The 17051-nt window shown below is 37.3% G+C and overlaps 1 protein-coding gene across 2 annotated transcripts; it reads right to left on the minus strand.

Annotated features, from left to right (window-relative positions):
* Positions 1-1011: 1011 nt before the first annotated feature.
* elovl7a (ELOVL fatty acid elongase 7a) lies at positions 1012-15355 on the minus strand. Of its 2 annotated transcripts, none has more exons than XM_006626907.3 (8): positions 15245-15355; positions 6763-6863; positions 6144-6334; positions 4459-4539; positions 4005-4061; positions 3606-3711; positions 3009-3145; positions 1012-2436 (listed from the first exon to the last, which is right to left on the minus strand). In XM_006626907.3, exons 2-8 carry the CDS (start codon positions 6821-6823, stop codon positions 2227-2229), a joined length of 843 nt encoding a protein of 280 aa, XP_006626970.1. In that variant the 5' UTR covers positions 6824-6863; positions 15245-15355; the 3' UTR covers positions 1012-2226. The 2 variants fall into 2 exon arrangements, with proteins under 2 accessions (XP_006626970.1, XP_015192015.1); XM_015336529.2 differs by lacking the exon at positions 15245-15355 and adding an exon at positions 14295-14532.
* Between the last annotated feature and the right edge of the window lie 1696 nt (positions 15356-17051).

Below are 17051 nucleotides of genomic sequence, written 5' to 3' on the forward strand. Positions count from 1 at the left end.
CGATAAGACTGCCTAGGAGATAAAACAACTAGCAGATTGGTGCAGAATCAAAAACCTATGTCTTAACATCAGCAAAACCAAAGAGCTGATCGTTGACTTCTGGAGATAAGGAAAAGTCCACTCCCCTATCTATATCGAAGGGAGTGCGGTGGAGATGGTGAATAACTTCAAATTCCTAGGTGTTCACATCAGATAGGACCTCACATGGGCACTCGACACCTCTAGTCTCAAGAAGGCACAACAGCGGCAGCACTTTCTGAGGAGGCTGAAGAAAATACACCTGTATTCATGGATCCTCACCAACTTCTACAGATGTACAACGGAGAGCATACTGACCAGGTGCATCACAGTCTGGTACGGCAATTTCACCACATCCAACCGCAAGGCCCTGCAGAAAATCTACAACACCAGGTGTCTGAAAAAAGCCACCAAAATGATGACTATCCCCACTCACCCCAGTCAGAACTTGTTTGTCCCCCCACCATCTGGTAGGTTCTGATGTTCCAGTCGCACACAAGACTCCAAAATAGCTTCTTCCCCAGAGCCGTCAAGCCGGTGACCCACCCACTCAACTATGATCTCTCCTCACTTCCTATACCCATGACTGTACTCCTACACCACCATACACCCGACAATTGAATGTAAGCCTAACGAGCTTAAAACTGTACTTGATTGTAGTTGTACTATTTGATAAGTGCCGTATTATTTTGTACTGTTTGCTCTGTGTACTTTTGCAGTTTTTAACAGATATGGGTACTGTTGCACTGTGGTCATACTGTTGTTTACACCACATATACAGTATACTGCACCTGAGAGACTAATGAGGAACACTTTTCATTATACTATGCACCTGTGCAAGTATAATGACAAAAAGTTGAATTGAATGTTATACTAAATTAAGCAACTGTTTATACAACTAGACAACGAAAAAAGTTACAGGTACCAAACTTGAGTGATTTGTTTAGAAGTACCACAAGGAATAATTCACAAAACACACAGCAACAAAACCAATATTTTAAATCATTTATTTTGGCACATAAATATACATACAAAAAATAAACCTATTTTTTACAATATTAAAGGTGGTATCATGTCTACAGCAAAAGACATTCATGACTACACTGACATTGGCAAGTAAAGATACATTAAGGTCCATGATGATGCACTGACCAACAAATCTGAAAATAGTTTCATGTGTGTTAAAGACTATGCATGGAATCTGCCAAAACATGTTGACAGTATTATTTCCTTGCCCTCATTCACCATGTGTGCATGACTAGAGTAAAAGACTTAAATTCATGCCTGGTTCCTGCAAGAACAAAACCATTAAATTACATGCTTGTCTACTTATGGATCAATGCAAAACAACTGAGTAAAATAGGTCTTGTTTGATTAGCCACCAAAAAAAGCAATGAATGAGAACCTGATCTTATTCAGTAACGCTTTTCCTTTAACGTTTTGAGTAGCATTATTTTGCATAAATTAATCCGCAAGCACAGTTGAATGATCAGATTTGCTGTGTGAAGAAGTTCAGAGTACAGTGGTGTCTAGTCATAACTTCATCACAGAAAGGACTTCAAAAAGTGAAATCTGTGCAATGCCACTATCACTGTTCTCTGGAAAATGGGGAATAAAACCCCTTTCACTCTTGGCTTTCCAATCTCCATGAGGCAAATTTCCAGGAGAACATTTCTATGCCCATTCAGACTATCAGTGAAGTACAAAGCAATTTCAAGTTTCACAGGCTAACGTTAATGCTTGCTTTAATTTACTCAATGAAGCTACCCTATTCACAAAGTTTACAATTTACAGATTTGTTTTAATATAAAAATGCTAAAGAAGAGGAAGCCGGCAGTTCCAGCCATTACCCCAGAAACATACATATTACTTAGAAAACACATCTCAGTAAGAACCCTGTAGTGTGAACAAACTTAAGTCTGTGAGGTTCAGGCGTTTACAGTAGCTGCTATTGCCTTGACCATTTAATGAAACTGGAAAAAAAGGTGAGAACTCCATTCAAAACTCATCTATAGTTTCCTATTTAAAATAAAATGGAAAAAAATCTTGGTTCTTTACTTTGGTAACTGGCAATTGTTCAAAATTTTCAAGATATAAAAATCTATAATCAAATACTTCATGAAAGGTATAAAAATGCACAGTACTGCTCATTACATATTGCTTTGGAGATTGTCTACAGCATAAAGAATTGGTTGGTGGTCAAAGTCTTTACTGCCCTTTCTTTTCACGCACATTGTTATTTATGGCTTTTGGAAGTCGATAGCCTTTGGTGTAAGCATAGTACCAGAAGTTAAGAAACAGCACTAAAAAGACTAACCCATAGAGGCATATAATGTAAAGGAAAACAGGAAACTGGTAAGGGCAATCTTTCATGAAAAAGAACTGCCCAATATGGACTGTGACCGTCACAAACTGGACCTGCAACAAAAAAACAAACAAACACATTACTAAAATATACAATTGCTCATCTTTATATTGCATTTTCATCTCAAAGCCTCAGGTGATGTGTAGCAGTCATAACATACCAGCAGCCACACCTAACAGTAGTTCAGGAACAACTTCTACAATTGAATGAAAATGGAAACTTTCTGAAGGACAAACTGTACAGGCCCACTGTGGAATTTAGCCAGGGCATTTCAGTTAATATACCCCATCCAAATAAGTTAAAAAGTAGCCATGTACTGAATGTAAAAAAAAAAAATTGAAGATATCAAATGAAAGCATTGTACTGTGGAAATTAAATATACATTACTTTTATTAACGCATGGTAAAAAAGGCCAAAAGTCTGCTTTTGTGCCATATCTGCAAAACTAAACATTCAGCTTCTGTCTGACTCATCCTTGAGGTGCGTAAAGAAAAAAAAGCAATGGGCCACAGCATAGGAGGAACACGGCTTGGAAATATATTTACCAATTAATGTATGCAAGGAATATCTCCATTGAAGTAGAAACTAATTAACAGCAAGCCTGCTTTTGAAATAGTATACTTACCAGCTGAATTGTGGTCATGTATTTTTTCCACCACAAGTATTTCTGGTATGCTGGTCCCATTGCAGACAGACCATAGTATGTGTACATTATTACATGAACAATGCAGTTCACAAGTGCGTGAAATGTTCCCAGTCCACCTGTGAAAATAATATTAAACAGCAGTAAAAAAAATGCTCTTGGATTTCCGTTTTAAATATACTATAACTAATTGCCAGGCAGGTTTACTGAAGCTGCATGCATCACTTAGTAGAATCAGGCTTACATAAGACTTTGCAGTTTTATTATTCCAACAAAAAAAACACCATCTTGGCATTTCAAAAAGAACTTTATAACACATTTCTACCCACTTCCCTCCTGATTTTTATTATGTCTTTATTTCCACCTCCTGTTGGTCATTATACAACCTGATTTTAAATGATTTTATGATAGGCAAACGTACTTGAAGTCACAACTGATAGAAATCAATAGTACTGTATGTAATGCATGATAACCTGAAAACCTGTTTAGTTGTTTTAGCTATCTTTTCACAGATGTGGTACACAGAGCAAGAGAACCCAACACTCACTCTTCCATGAGAAACAGAAGCAGATTGATTACCTGGAGCAAACTTGACACCAAACCACCAGGTGAAGGGCATAATTGAGTGATGATAGACATGGAGGAAAGTGACTTGGCTGTTCTTCTTCCGGAGTACAAAGAAGATCTGCAACAAAAAACATTCATATGAAAACAGAAAGTAGAGCAGTGAGTTAGGATTCTTTTGCCTTTTTGCATTGCAGTAATAGTACTTTTTTAAGATATATTATACAATAATCATGCAATTAAACGATAAAATACCACACTTTCAGTTTGCAAGAACTTAGTTTCCATCATTCAGAGTACGAAGAAGTAGTACAGAATAAAATCCAGATATAGGATAAAATCCAGTTATAGTCCTCTAAATTTCATGTTATTCTAGCTGATTCAATCTCAAAACATATGCTTACAGATACTTACTGTATCTAACATCTCAATGAACTTGGAAAAGTAGTAAAGCCAGCAGGTCCATGCCATCTGAAAGAAAATATCTTGAATTAAAAGGGGCCTACCACAGGGTGGCGCTAACGTACAAGCTAGTTACATGTAAATACAGTATTCATCTTAATACTTAAGCCATGAATTTGATTCACAAGTACATAACTGAAAATTCCATTCATGTTTTTTCCATCTTTCAATTCTAAAAAAATGAAAATGATTTGAGGAAACCCTAACATGTAATAAACTGACACTTGAAGGACAGAACCTGGGAAAGAATCCATCATCCAGATGGAGCAGATGAGATTTGCTCTTATTATTCTAGAAGTTTTTTTATAACGTCATGTATACTCATATTTAAGAAAAAACTGTGTAAAATATGCAGAAAATAGGGAAAAGTTTAGAAATGAGCAGAAATAAATTCAAGAAAGCTTACCCTCAGGCCTTGGGGTGAACTTGAGTAATCCACAATGTCGCAGCGGAACGAGTATCCTGTAGCCCAGCCAGACATTAGGAACTATACACATGAAATAAAGTAGAAGACGGTGGTGAAGGGGAAATTGATAATGAGTCCATTTCCACCAGTAAAGCCTTGAGTACTGAAGCTAGAATTTCTGTATTTCTTTGTTCAGCAAACAAATGCTAGCAAAACTAACTTACTGATGTGTCCCTACTGAAATGGATTCATCACAAAAGCAGTCAGGATTAAGGTCAATATCAATTCCCTCCACAAACTAATTTCTATGAACATAAAAAAAAACTGAATCTGAATTGGACCCCATCTTTAACAAAGGTGTTCCAAAACTAAAAACCTAAAATGAAGCTCATGACCATTAAATCCCAAAATTCTATCAGACAGCTGACTATCCTCTCCTGACATCAATTGCCACTTATTTACTACGGTTGATCTTTATTATTTGTGAAAAGGACTTGAACCGAGTCCAATACAACCATACACTTGCATGTTCCGAGTTATCTGGTGGGCCAAGTTGACTAATTAAAAACCAATAAATCAAGCTTGGCTAAATCTACACAGCGCACAAAATTAAAGTATAATGAACAAGAAACTGTCGAGCAATATCAAAAACTGTGCCAACATTTGGACACCAAGCATAAGGGTTTTTTTTAACTTGCGGATTTGGACCATGGAAGTTTGCAAAAGTATTCTTTGGTGATGTAAAACCAGTAAAGTATCTGGTTCATAAGCACAAGCATTTGCACTACATCAGTCTCAATACTATCATTGGGAAAAAAAGCCTTTAAATCAAATGAGACAGCTTTTGCACATTCAAATAGAATTCACTTCAAGAAGTATTACTATTTGAAACTAGTCATGCAGTAGGAATCTAGTGCAACAAGACCAGAACTGGGTGTCAGCCTTTCATTTCTCAGATGTCATTCTCATGATGACGAACAACACACCCAAAAAAATACCCTCGATACCCCCCTTTTTCTCAAAATTGTATGTATGCCGTACAATAGAGCCCCAGGTACTACATTTGTAATACAAGTTACAAATTGATGCTTGGGTCATATGAAATATTATATTCATGCAGATAAGAAAAAAAGGAGGGAAGAAGTACATTCTAAGATGCCTGTTAAACTAAATTTCAGTGGTAGAATGAACAAGGTGATACACAACAAAATGAAAGAACCCAAAATATTCCAGGAGTGGCTAAGGTCTATATGCATTTTAAATTGCAGATGGAAATCACAAATTACATTCTCTTTTTCACCGTGACTTTATAAAGCCTAAAAACAGTTTAGAAAGAGGTCTTTAGTATAATATTAATCTTATGCTGTCAATGTAATATATTGAATGTATATACACCCAGGATATTCTATGATGTGCTCACAAAAAATGTGATTTATTAAAGACCCATAAACAGCATACTGAGAGACTGGTATCCACTTAGTGTATCATACCATAACTATATTGATCTTTACCATGGTGGTCAAATTAAAATTTCATTAATAAGCAGTAGGATAGATCAGATTTTCCTACCCCCTTTACATCCTTTGTTGTGCATATTTACAGCATGTAAAACTTATTTCTACAGAAAATAATAACTTTAGCTAGATTACAGTTATCAACCCTGAAGGGGCAGTTCGTATACTTACCTCATAACACATGTATACAGAGAAGACAACTATGCTGAAGTTGTAGGCAATCATGATCTGCTTGAGGTCAAAAGGTTTCCGGTTTTCCATGAGCCTGGGGCCCAGAGACGTTACAAAGTAAATGTACATGCCAATAATGAGAGTCTGAAGGAGTGGAGAAGACATGAGGGGCCAATCTTCTGTCCTAGGGTCTAAATGAGATCACATACACAAAAACATTAGAAAAAACTTAATGGGTTTAAAGCAGAGGCTTAGTCAACAACTGTTATGAAAGCATGCAAAAAAAGCTCTAGAAAGGTAAACTTGTGTGTAGACCTTAGGAGGCAGAACATATGTGAAGCATGATTAAAAAAAACATTTTCAAATTACACAGTATTTGGATAAACATTGAAATTCACTCATTACAAACTGAAACTGACTTTCATTTCATTATTTATTGATCAGTTTTTCACAATATGTAAATGGAATGCAATCTTTACTATAAACAGCTCAACGTATTTGGAGAGTGAACATATGAAATCAGAGTCTAAGCCAATTAAACATTTTTTAAAGCTTACACTGTTTTTGCTGGCTTACATCTCTACAAAAACAAATAGAAGTCCTTAAACTTGAAACCCACCAGCATCTTTGATCCACTCGTCATAAAGAAGTACAGCTCTTGATGTCCACTCAAATGCCATCTTCACTGGAGTCTGCACCTCTTACAATGCTGGACAAGATCTGTTAAGAATTCAAAAGCTTAACTTCAGTTATAGGTATGGAAACCAACTGACAGTTTTATAATTATTTTAGACTACAAATGCATAGTACATTAAATATAAACCATGTTGTATTCCTTCATGTTTACTTTGAAGAAATGCTGAAAGTCTTCAAGGGGAACGAGTCTCTTCGCCTTTTAGTTGTAGATTTAGGTAACGATGGAACAATAATTGGAAAACAACCTCCAACACGTTTAGGACCTGAGAGCACTTAAACTGTTACATTCTTGAACCCTTAGTGGATCTAATTAACTTGAACTGGGCCCATATGGAATACAAATAAATACAGGAGTGAATCTCCAAGACCAAAGATGAGAATCCCTGATGAAAGTGCGGTCTCTGGACAGACAGGCATCTCCGGAAAGAAATAACACATATACCTTAGTTATCACAGCCCTGCCCTGACTAAATACAGTTCTGAAGATTCCTCCCAGCTTCCAGTGGATATGGAAACAATCACTTCCCTTTTCCCCGGGATGTGTTCCTCAGAGCTAGTCCCTTTTCTCGTCAGTCCTCAGCTCCACCACAGAAATATTAACTAGTCTTTATCAAACATAAGTTAGATTTTTGCTTGTTTTGCCTCAACAGGTAGATATTCTGAGAACAGTATCCAGTACACTGTAGGGATCAGGAACGTCTATGGCTAGGGAACAAGATACATGCACACAGAGTAAAAACAGATGCACTTTATCACACAATAGGATGCTGGGCCTTTCTTTGTTGGAAACAGTCTTTGTTTTTGAAATTTGCATTCTATAGGTTATGGAAGATGGACCAAAAGAAACACTTCACGATCATGTTTCTGCATTCCACTGCAACTTTTCATAAACCATCCCCAGGTTAATACAGTATGATTTTTAATCCACAGCTACACATAAAAAGCAAGCTTGAAGAAGCTTTAAGCAAAGAGAAGGGGGGTTATCTATTGCATTGACAATGGAAATGGCAATCTCTAAAATCCAGGAACAGATGAAGTTTTTCACTTTTAAAAGCTCAGTTTCAGTTTCCACTTTTATAGATTTGTGTTGAAGTTTCAAAACTGGCTGTAAATCACAACATTGCTTGAAGTAATATAAACACAAATACCTTCAGAACCACAATCAAGTTACAACCCAGGACATTTCTTTGCTCATCTGTACTGCATCCTCAAGAGCCACTCCCCACACACACTCATTGTTAATGCAGAGCAGAGTAAAAGTTATGCAAAGCATTCTATTCATGTCTACAAAGAGCAGAACTGATGCATTTGCATAAATATGAAGTCTGCAAAACTGAAATGAGTATAAAACAGAATATGCATCTTAAAATGCAGTACAAATAATGAGAGTGTTATGTAAAAGCATCTACAATCTGGAAAAGGAGCCTGAAAATGCCTGTTTTACTAAAGATTGGCAACACCTGTAAGGTATTGATTGATGAGCAATGAACCTATAACCCATTTAAAATAATGAGAATGCTGTAATTGTGGGATGAAAAGTATTTAGATTCTAGTCCTCAGTGATCTCTAAATTAATTTGACAAATAACCTGTTTAGTTGATCACAATGGAAATGCTCCATATCTTTAGAATTTGTGACCTACAAAACCTACCGGACTGGGGCTCTCCAGGACCAACGTCAGAGATACCCAATCTCTGAGGCACTAACAAGCAAAATAATAATAATAATAATAATAATAATAATTGCTTACACTTATATAGCGCTTTTCTGGACACTCCACTCAAAGCGCTTTACAGGTAATGGGGACTCCCCTCCACCACCACCAATGTGCAGCATCCACCTGGATGATGCGACGGCAGCCATAGTGCGCCAGAACGCTCACCACACATCAGCTATCAGTGGGGAGAGCAGAGTAATGTAGCCAATTCATAGAGGGGGATTATTAGGAGGCCATGATTAGTAAGGGGCAATTGGAAATTTGGCCAGGACACCAGGGTTACACCCCTACTCTTTTCGAGAAGCGCCCTGATACCAAACAATCACAAAATGTGATTGTTTGGTATCAAGATAAACAGATCTCCATAACAAAATCCTCTAGTCTTTTTACTTTGAGGTTTAGATTGGTCATTTAACAAAAGGTCAGAAACTCAGACTGCTAAAAAGAACAGAAAAACAGTTACAAATGAGAGGAAGCCCTTCAGTCCCTCTAATGTGGTAAAAGTGGCATATTTCTTAATTGCCATGTCTTCTAAAAAGCATTTTACCTTGGAAATTCTGATGAAACCAAGATAATTCCTAGCATTCCTCAACCTACTATGTAGATAGTATACATTCCATACACCTACTCCTCTTCTTACACTCTTAAATATAACAGACCATCTCTTCTATGTTCCATATTTGTATTCAAATCCCATCCCTTTACGAAATTTTACCACAGTTCAAGGAGAAACTTGAATCGTCTTGAGATCCAATGAAATCAGGAGGTACGGTTCTGGTCACTTGGCAACTGAAACACCGATCTCCAGGTTAGAGAAGTGTTTTTTCTCATGTCTTGAGAAAAGAACATTACATGTTTCCAAGCTCCGTCTTCACAAAATTCCTTAATTTCTTTTTCAATCTCATCAATACATTTACAGATTTAGGCATTTCCCACTTGTCCCAAAATTCATCTTCCAGTTTTCCTTTATTTGGGTTTCTCTCCCCCCGAGACCACTCTGATCAGAGTTTTCCTTGATCCTTATTACCCACCCCTGTGCTTCATATTCCGGCTTCCTCCTCCCTTATTCTGCATGTTGCTGAAGACTTCACAATTAAATATTTTCTTCTTTCTTTACACTTCTTAGCATGGAATTACTTTCTGCATGTGCCTTTGCAGGTCGATCACACAGATTCCCACTCAAACATTAATAAAAAGCAGAATTCACAAGGGTTACTCTTCCCATGTTAAGTAAAAAAACAAATTAATTAACCCAGAGCTCCAGAGGTTCTACGCATTTAAATTAGGCTTGAACATGTCTAGAAGTTAAATTGCAGTGAGAATACAAGCAAACATAGAAGCACAGGTATCAACGAAACAGGTACTGAAAATACAGAGCTATACCAAATGAGGGGAAAAAAAAACTTCAGTCAATGCCTTGTATTCCTTATCTCCGAGAAAGGCGAGTCTAGGAATGTGTTAAATGAAACTTCTCAAGCAACAGCCTGACTGAAGTTGCTGTTCAACCGGTTCTACCATGGAAACAAGGGAACACACTATTGTTTCATCTGGAACTACAAGTGTTTCGTCTCTCCTCTTTGCGGGTGTAACTTCAGAGCCTTGGGAAGTTAATTATATTCAAGGGTGTGTTGGCAAGCTAGTAGAAGTTTTTTTAATGAAATGAAGTGTGGGTGGGAGAGAAATGTTAACAAAAATGGTGAAATTGGAAAACTCCTCTGGGATTTTCATCAACATGATAACAGAAGAGAACATTTAAAATGAGACTTCAGACTTGCGCAATGACATTTAACAGAATGAGATCAAATACTGTTCTAACGCAATCCTGCTACACCCAGAAATAAAGTTCAGGAGTCTGATTAATAAAATGTCCCCTAAGATCTCGATCAAGATGACAAAGCAATAATTTGACTCATACAGTATGTTACCTGTACATTCATTTTTAACAGCTAAAACACACCCTATATAAATATCACCGATTCATTACTGTAATTTGATAATTCAAAGATATGAGAACTTTGTTGTTTGGAATGACTTCATAAGGTACCCTTAAACGCTACTGTGCAGAAAGCAGCACAGATAAGTACTGCATTTTATACTATAGCCCAAGGTCAGCTAAAATGTATATCCCCTATATCTCTCTCTTTCTTCATTTCCATTTTTCAGGGAGGATTAACCTCTACTTATTCTTTTGCAGCTTGCATGCTGACACAGCTCCCCACTCAAACCAATTCTGCCACTAAGCAGCTTGAGAGCACAGTCCAGTAAGTTACCCATTCACATAATTACAGTAGCTCAGAAGCAGAATACAGAGTAGCATGCTCTTTGTGAGCAAAGGAGGGGAAACAACCCCTCTCACTGCAACATAACCCCACCTTCAAGCTACTGTGACAGGGTTCCAAAATCTTTCTCAATTCAACTCCCCTATATCTCTCAGACAGTCACTTGTAGGCCACCTCTTGTTCTTAAGAGAACCTCTCTCAGGAAAAACTAACCCCAATCTCTCTTTAGTGTCCTAATGAACTCACTGATCTACTTCCCTGGCCATTTCAGCAAATCTGAGCTCTTGCCATTAGCGGGACTCATTCTGGATTTGCTGCTTCTTCATCTTACTGATATAGAGGTCTCCCTCAGATGCCATCCCATCTCAGTTGGCATCATGGTCTAGCCACACAAATAAAATTCCGCCCTCATTCAAGGGATACCATCAGTGCACTACTTCCTCATCAGGGAAGTCTCCCTCTGCTGCTGCCTATACTGCAGAAATTCTCTTCCCATAACTTCTCAAGCTTGTCTGTCGATTTGTTCATGCTCTCGGGTCTGTTACAACAGGCACAGGCAAACTACTGATTGCCAACTCCTGCAAGTGCAACTTACACTACAACTGCATGGACACTTCAGTGTCAACAGTCACTGGACAGATTTCATTCTCATGCAGAATGCCTCTGTGTACCATGTGCTTCCTGATCACTGAAAAGCCATTGTCGCCTACAGGAGCTAACCACAATCTACAGGTAGATTTACTTCTGTCAAGTTGCATCCAGCAATTTCTTCAGCAAATGGATACCCAGGGCACTTACCCATAAATTCATAAAAGCTACTTGGAGTCCTATAATTCACAATTCTTAACAGAAAACAGGCTTTGTGTACAGATCTCATTTTGAAAACCTTCTGTGATCTAAATAAGAAAAATTAATACTTTACTGTTCTGTATTTCCTGAATTACAGAAATGACAAAACATAGGATAACCAAATAAAAGGGCATTTGATTCCAGATGGTCACCAAACTGCCATTTTAACGTGCATGTTTGAACTTGATTTACTCATCTGATTTGCTAAGGAGTGTCGGGCTTTAATAAATTCATTCTTGGTTTGCCTAAGGGAAGGACCGTTTACAGCTTAATATCATCTTGTGACGTAACTACAATACTCTAAAACATGGAAGCATTGCGAAATGTACATAGTCTAATCCAAAATGTAATTATCTTAAAAAAAACATTTTTAATACCATGTCCACACCTTGCTTTAAATTCTACATTTTCAAAGCATTTGGTACACCTGCCTGAACATTACAAGTCCTAACTGGATGAACAAACAAGTGGTCCCCCTGTTTTGCTTACAAGACATGCTGCTAACTTCCAGAAACTTCTTCACAATTTTGTAAATAAATCAGAAGGCAAGATCCCATTGGTATATAAAGATGGAAATTCTAGAGAGTGAAGTTTAAAACAAGTTATAACATTATTGTGAAGCATTTAAACAGACAAAAAATGCCCACAGGCCAATGAACCCTGGATCACACATCTGAACTATACAGTAGGTTACTGCCCAGAAAGATGGATTCATTTGCACACATGAACAGTCTACTAATATGGACTCCCTATCTTAATATCTCTATTATAACATTTTTTGCCAATGGTTTGTTGAGCTCCCCAAATATACCAAAGAGCACCACATCTACATTTCAGGAGGGAAAACGGGTTTGATGGCATATCTTGCTGTTATTGCTGTGCAATTATTTGCCCTGGCATTCCACACGTAAAAGCCACACAAGCTAACATAATCTTATGCCAAATACTTATATTATGCAAATGTAGTACTAGCAATGGCTAAAGAAAGAATAATTAACACAGCTGACAGTCCATTTGTGCAGCTTCGTTTAAGGCTGTTGCACTGAGTTCCAAACTCTTAAAACTAAGCCGTTTCTTACTCATGCAACTGAAGCTCATTTTTTAAATTATAAAACAAAGATAGATTTTTCTGGGTTTTTTTTTGCAGGATGCAGAAAACCTTCCAAAGTTAAAAAAGTCAAATAAAGGTGAGAGAAGTGTCTCATGAGAGCCAGGAGCACAACCTCAGTGAAAGGAATTTGAGAGATGTGCTACACCTCCCCATACTGTACATCCTTCTTTCCTTCTTGGTAAAGTGAGGTAAAACCTTCCAACTGTGAGTAATAAAATGTTCTGTCCTTGACCCTTCAGAAGTTACTGCGTTATTCTTCCATCAGGTTTGTCAAGAAATGCTAGACTGATTTGACGTAAATGAGGGGTGTCTCTTACACCCATAAGAAACGCCTACAGACAGGGTGTGACTCCAGGTGGAAAAAAGAAACCCTGTTTCAAAAGAGAATAGTCTAATGGCAAATATATATTTACTTAAAATGGGGCTAATCTGGCCAGGTAAGATGTTGATTTGAATCTCCAACATGAAAATATGCAAAGGATAAGGTCTAAATTCTCTGTACAGCTTTAACTATCAAGATTGGATGACAGTTCACACAAGTCCATTCATATTTATTCAAGTAACTCATTCTATCTAGTGCAGATTAAATCAGATACTCTCTGAACAACATGACTCCTTTTACGTACTTCACTAGCATTCTGTTAATTAATTCCTGTAAACACCTTAAGATACTTAAGCAACAGTAAATCCAAATCTCTCCACGAAAAAGGATAGACTATGTTAATGAAACACACTCACTATGACGAAATGTTACTTTCCATCCCCACAAACAGAAAATAGATGATAATGCTATTGTGGAGCTCTTGAAGTGGGCACTACATTTGCATTGACTGCTCATAAACCCATTACTCCGATACTACTTACAGAAAAAAAATCTTTGCACCTAGCAACTGCCATTTGTTGGCAAAGGACAGGCTCTCCGCTACCAGGGCGTGCATATCTCCAGGAGTGTAATAATGAAAGGCAAAACAAACAGAGTTAGCAAAGCCTCATTTCCATGAGCCGTTATAGCTTTGGTCAGAGATACACAACAGTCATGGGATCATGGGAACTATTGCCTGTTGACTTCAGCAAATAAAAAAATAAAAGAACTCCTATTCTCATTAACAAGCCCTTCATAAAAAAAAAAGTTGATTAGCAGCTTCAGGGTTCTTGAGGGCTCCTATAATATTCAATACCGGGATGGATATTGCAAGCCAAGTTAAAATTTTCCATTACTGCACTGACACGAGTCTTGTAGATGTTAAACCAGATTGTGATCCTAATCTATCTTGTTCATCAAGTGTTTCAAAGCATTCAACGAATCAAGATTTGTAAAAATAAAAATCTACAAGTTAGCAAATTAGGAGTAGTTCCAATTAAAAAGACTGTATAAGACCCCTCCTGTGCAGAGAAACCTCCTAGATTCTATTCATGGGCCAGATGAGTACAATTTAATTCTAGTGATTTTCCACTTGCAAAACGTTTCGATTTACCGAAATGAACATCCAGTTACTTGCCTCTTAAATTACGTCCTGACTAGTTTGCCTTTCACTGTCACTCCATAGCACTGGTTACATGTTGCGGTGATAATCTTTCTTTTCACCTTGCAGAACAGGAAATATCGAAGGTGTAGCTACTTACACCCAGGGAGAGCAACAGAATCAATACACTGGTTACTGATTAAAGTTGCCACCACTAAAGATTCCGTTTGTTATTTAAACTAACACGTATTTCTAAGTTAAAATGTAATAGTTACTTGTACAAAACCGCAAGCGCACCTGAAGCAAAAGGCGTCTCGCACTATAAACTCGACCCCGCCTTCAGTGAAGTTAAACTAATGACGCCTGAAAAGGAGGCACCTGCACGCACTGTGGATGTAGTGAATGTAACAGGTGTTCATTACCTACTTACAAAGATGACCATTGTTTCGCGGAGAAGTCCACCTTTTACCTAAATAAAGTATGAGCTTATGTCAATTTAAAATATAAATGTCATATATAATGCATTTCTGTATCTCACCAAATGCGAAAAAGAAGCTTGTTGTTGAAGGGTTACAGAGAGCAACTTTAAATCTTCCACATTTCCACCCCCAATTCTCCGCTTATGCTTTTACGCAAACAATGTAAATTCTGAAATAGAACATAAAATGATTTGTACGTGCTTTAGTTGTTACTTCAACGCAACCAAGGTTTTAGAATTTTTGCGCTAGCTATATCAAAAGGCCCAAAAATCACGTTCAAGTTCATTCGGTCGATCACAGCTGCGAGCATGTTAAAAAAGTGAAAAGCTACTCTGGTTGACATTTTTATCCCAACTTATTTTATGGCACTATAATGTACTGTAAGTCCACATTTAATGTCAAATTAAAATTATATATTGTATTTGCTCTGATATATCGCACGTGTAAGTTTCTTGTAATAAGTGAAATATACAAATCCAATATATTATGATTTACTATTCTACAGACCTGTGACACTTGGCAGAAGAGCAAGATCACCCCGTATCTCCTCCAGGCTCACCTGGTGCTCCTTCACCCGTACAAATGAGGAAAGACTGGGACTAACTCAATAATTCATTACCGAGAGAGCCCGCCCATGTGATTCAATAAGGGAGGAGACAACTTAAAAGACGTTTAGAACAGACCCCGGAAATCTAGCCATTGGTTAACGTCATATTGTGTCGTCACATAAAAATCTAAAAAAACACATGGTGTGATAGTAATGTATTCTACAGGTTGCAATGTGATCTCACTAAATCTAGGAACACGTTTTTAGAATATAATCTCTTAAATCTTCATCATACTAAAAACAAAATTGTTGTAAGCCTATTCAGCTGCTTTACTTTGTAATTAGGTAGGTGTTCAAAAACAGAATTCCACCATACTAACAGTGCAGAAGCACTGCCCTGCTCCTCTGTATTAAGTATGGGAGCACCAGTCCTTAAAATAATGTAATTTTTGTGAGCTTTGTAACCCTTTCAGTGCTCTCCAACCTTGAAAAGTCCATGTCTTAGGCAGGTCTTAGAGGTAGTAAATCATTCATAATGACTAGGGATAATTTATCTGTGATCAGTTAAAGAGGTGATTTTTTTTTTAGGTAATTAGGTATAATTGTGAACACAAATCTGAAGTCTCTTTAGCACTCCAGGGCCAGAGTCCTCTCTTAAATAAATATTACTGTATAATTAATAACATAAGGTTTTCCAAATTTAAAAACAGTGAGCCAGAGAAAACTATGAGTCAGAGGAAACAGCTACGTAACTAAGGGAAGAACAGAAACCGGAAGATCCTAGGCCCTCCAGGAATCGTGATGGACAGTAGTTGTACAGATAGTACTCCTCTATCACTTTGTAATGTACAATAGGTCTTTCCCTGCACTGAACAGACATACTGTACATGTACACATACAGTAATTTCTCCAAAATATACCATACATGGGCACGCACATCAAAAAAACAATGAGAGAATTTGTGAAATGAAGCCTTCATTGAAAACATTTATTGTAAAATGTTAAAATAACTGAAATCTCCAAGTGAGGCCTTCCGGTGTAGGAGCCCTTGTGAAAAGAAAGTTCCCCTTATGTCTTAGTGGAGAGACCTCTTGCCAAATGAAAAGATTTAGATGTGCTTCCTTGCATTTTCAGGTTCTGTCATTCTATGTCATGCACAACACAAGGCAGCTAATTATAAAGGCTTAATCAAAAATAAAGTGTAATTATAAAAAGCTTTTTCTCCAAGGATACCAACTTGCTGGGAGAAAGCACCGTGGATACAAATTACAGTCCCTTTCTGCTTTTGTTTTCTGAAAGTCAGTGCCTTTTCAAAGCAATATCCAGGTGCTTGGCAAACTACATTAAACAATTATGTGCCAGGGCTCATGGATTAAATTTAGGAAAGGCCCCCTGCTGTTCTATATTAGGTATTTTAGTAAGAAGTCTACATTTTGGTATGAAACATGGTTTAAATTCCAATTTTAAGATGTAAATTAAAAAAAGACTGAGCAAGACCTGTCTTATACTGTATTTGTCTCACTTGCTTCTGTTAAATTTGTGTAACTTTGTATTGGCTTCTCTGAAAAAAACCCAACAGATTTTAAAATCTGTTTCACAGGATTTCCAGTGCATCAGATGTTCCCCAGACCTCAACAGCTGAAGCCATTTGCTCTGTTTTCTATACTGTAATTACCGAGAGGGTGGCCTGTTGATAATATGTTTATTCCATGCTGAAAAGAGAAGAAAGAAAACACAACGTTTCGGCCGTGGAGCCTTCTTCAGGTG

Source organism: Lepisosteus oculatus, chromosome 3, assembly GCF_040954835.1.
Source record: "Lepisosteus oculatus isolate fLepOcu1 chromosome 3, fLepOcu1.hap2, whole genome shotgun sequence".
Taxonomy (NCBI): domain Eukaryota; kingdom Metazoa; phylum Chordata; class Actinopteri; order Semionotiformes; family Lepisosteidae; genus Lepisosteus; species Lepisosteus oculatus.

Coding starts and splice junctions, on each gene's coding strand:
- elovl7a (XM_006626907.3), bottom strand. CDS start 6,823: ATGGCATTTGAGTGGACATCAAGAGCTGTACTTCTTTATGACGAGTGG. Junction 6,335..6,762: donor CGAGTGGATCAAAGATGCTG/GTGGGTTTCAAG, acceptor GATCTCATTTAG/ACCCTAGGACAGAAGATTGG. Junction 3,712..4,004: donor TCATTGAGATGTTAGATACA/GTAAGTATCTGT, acceptor TTTTTGTTGCAG/ATCTTCTTTGTACTCCGGAA.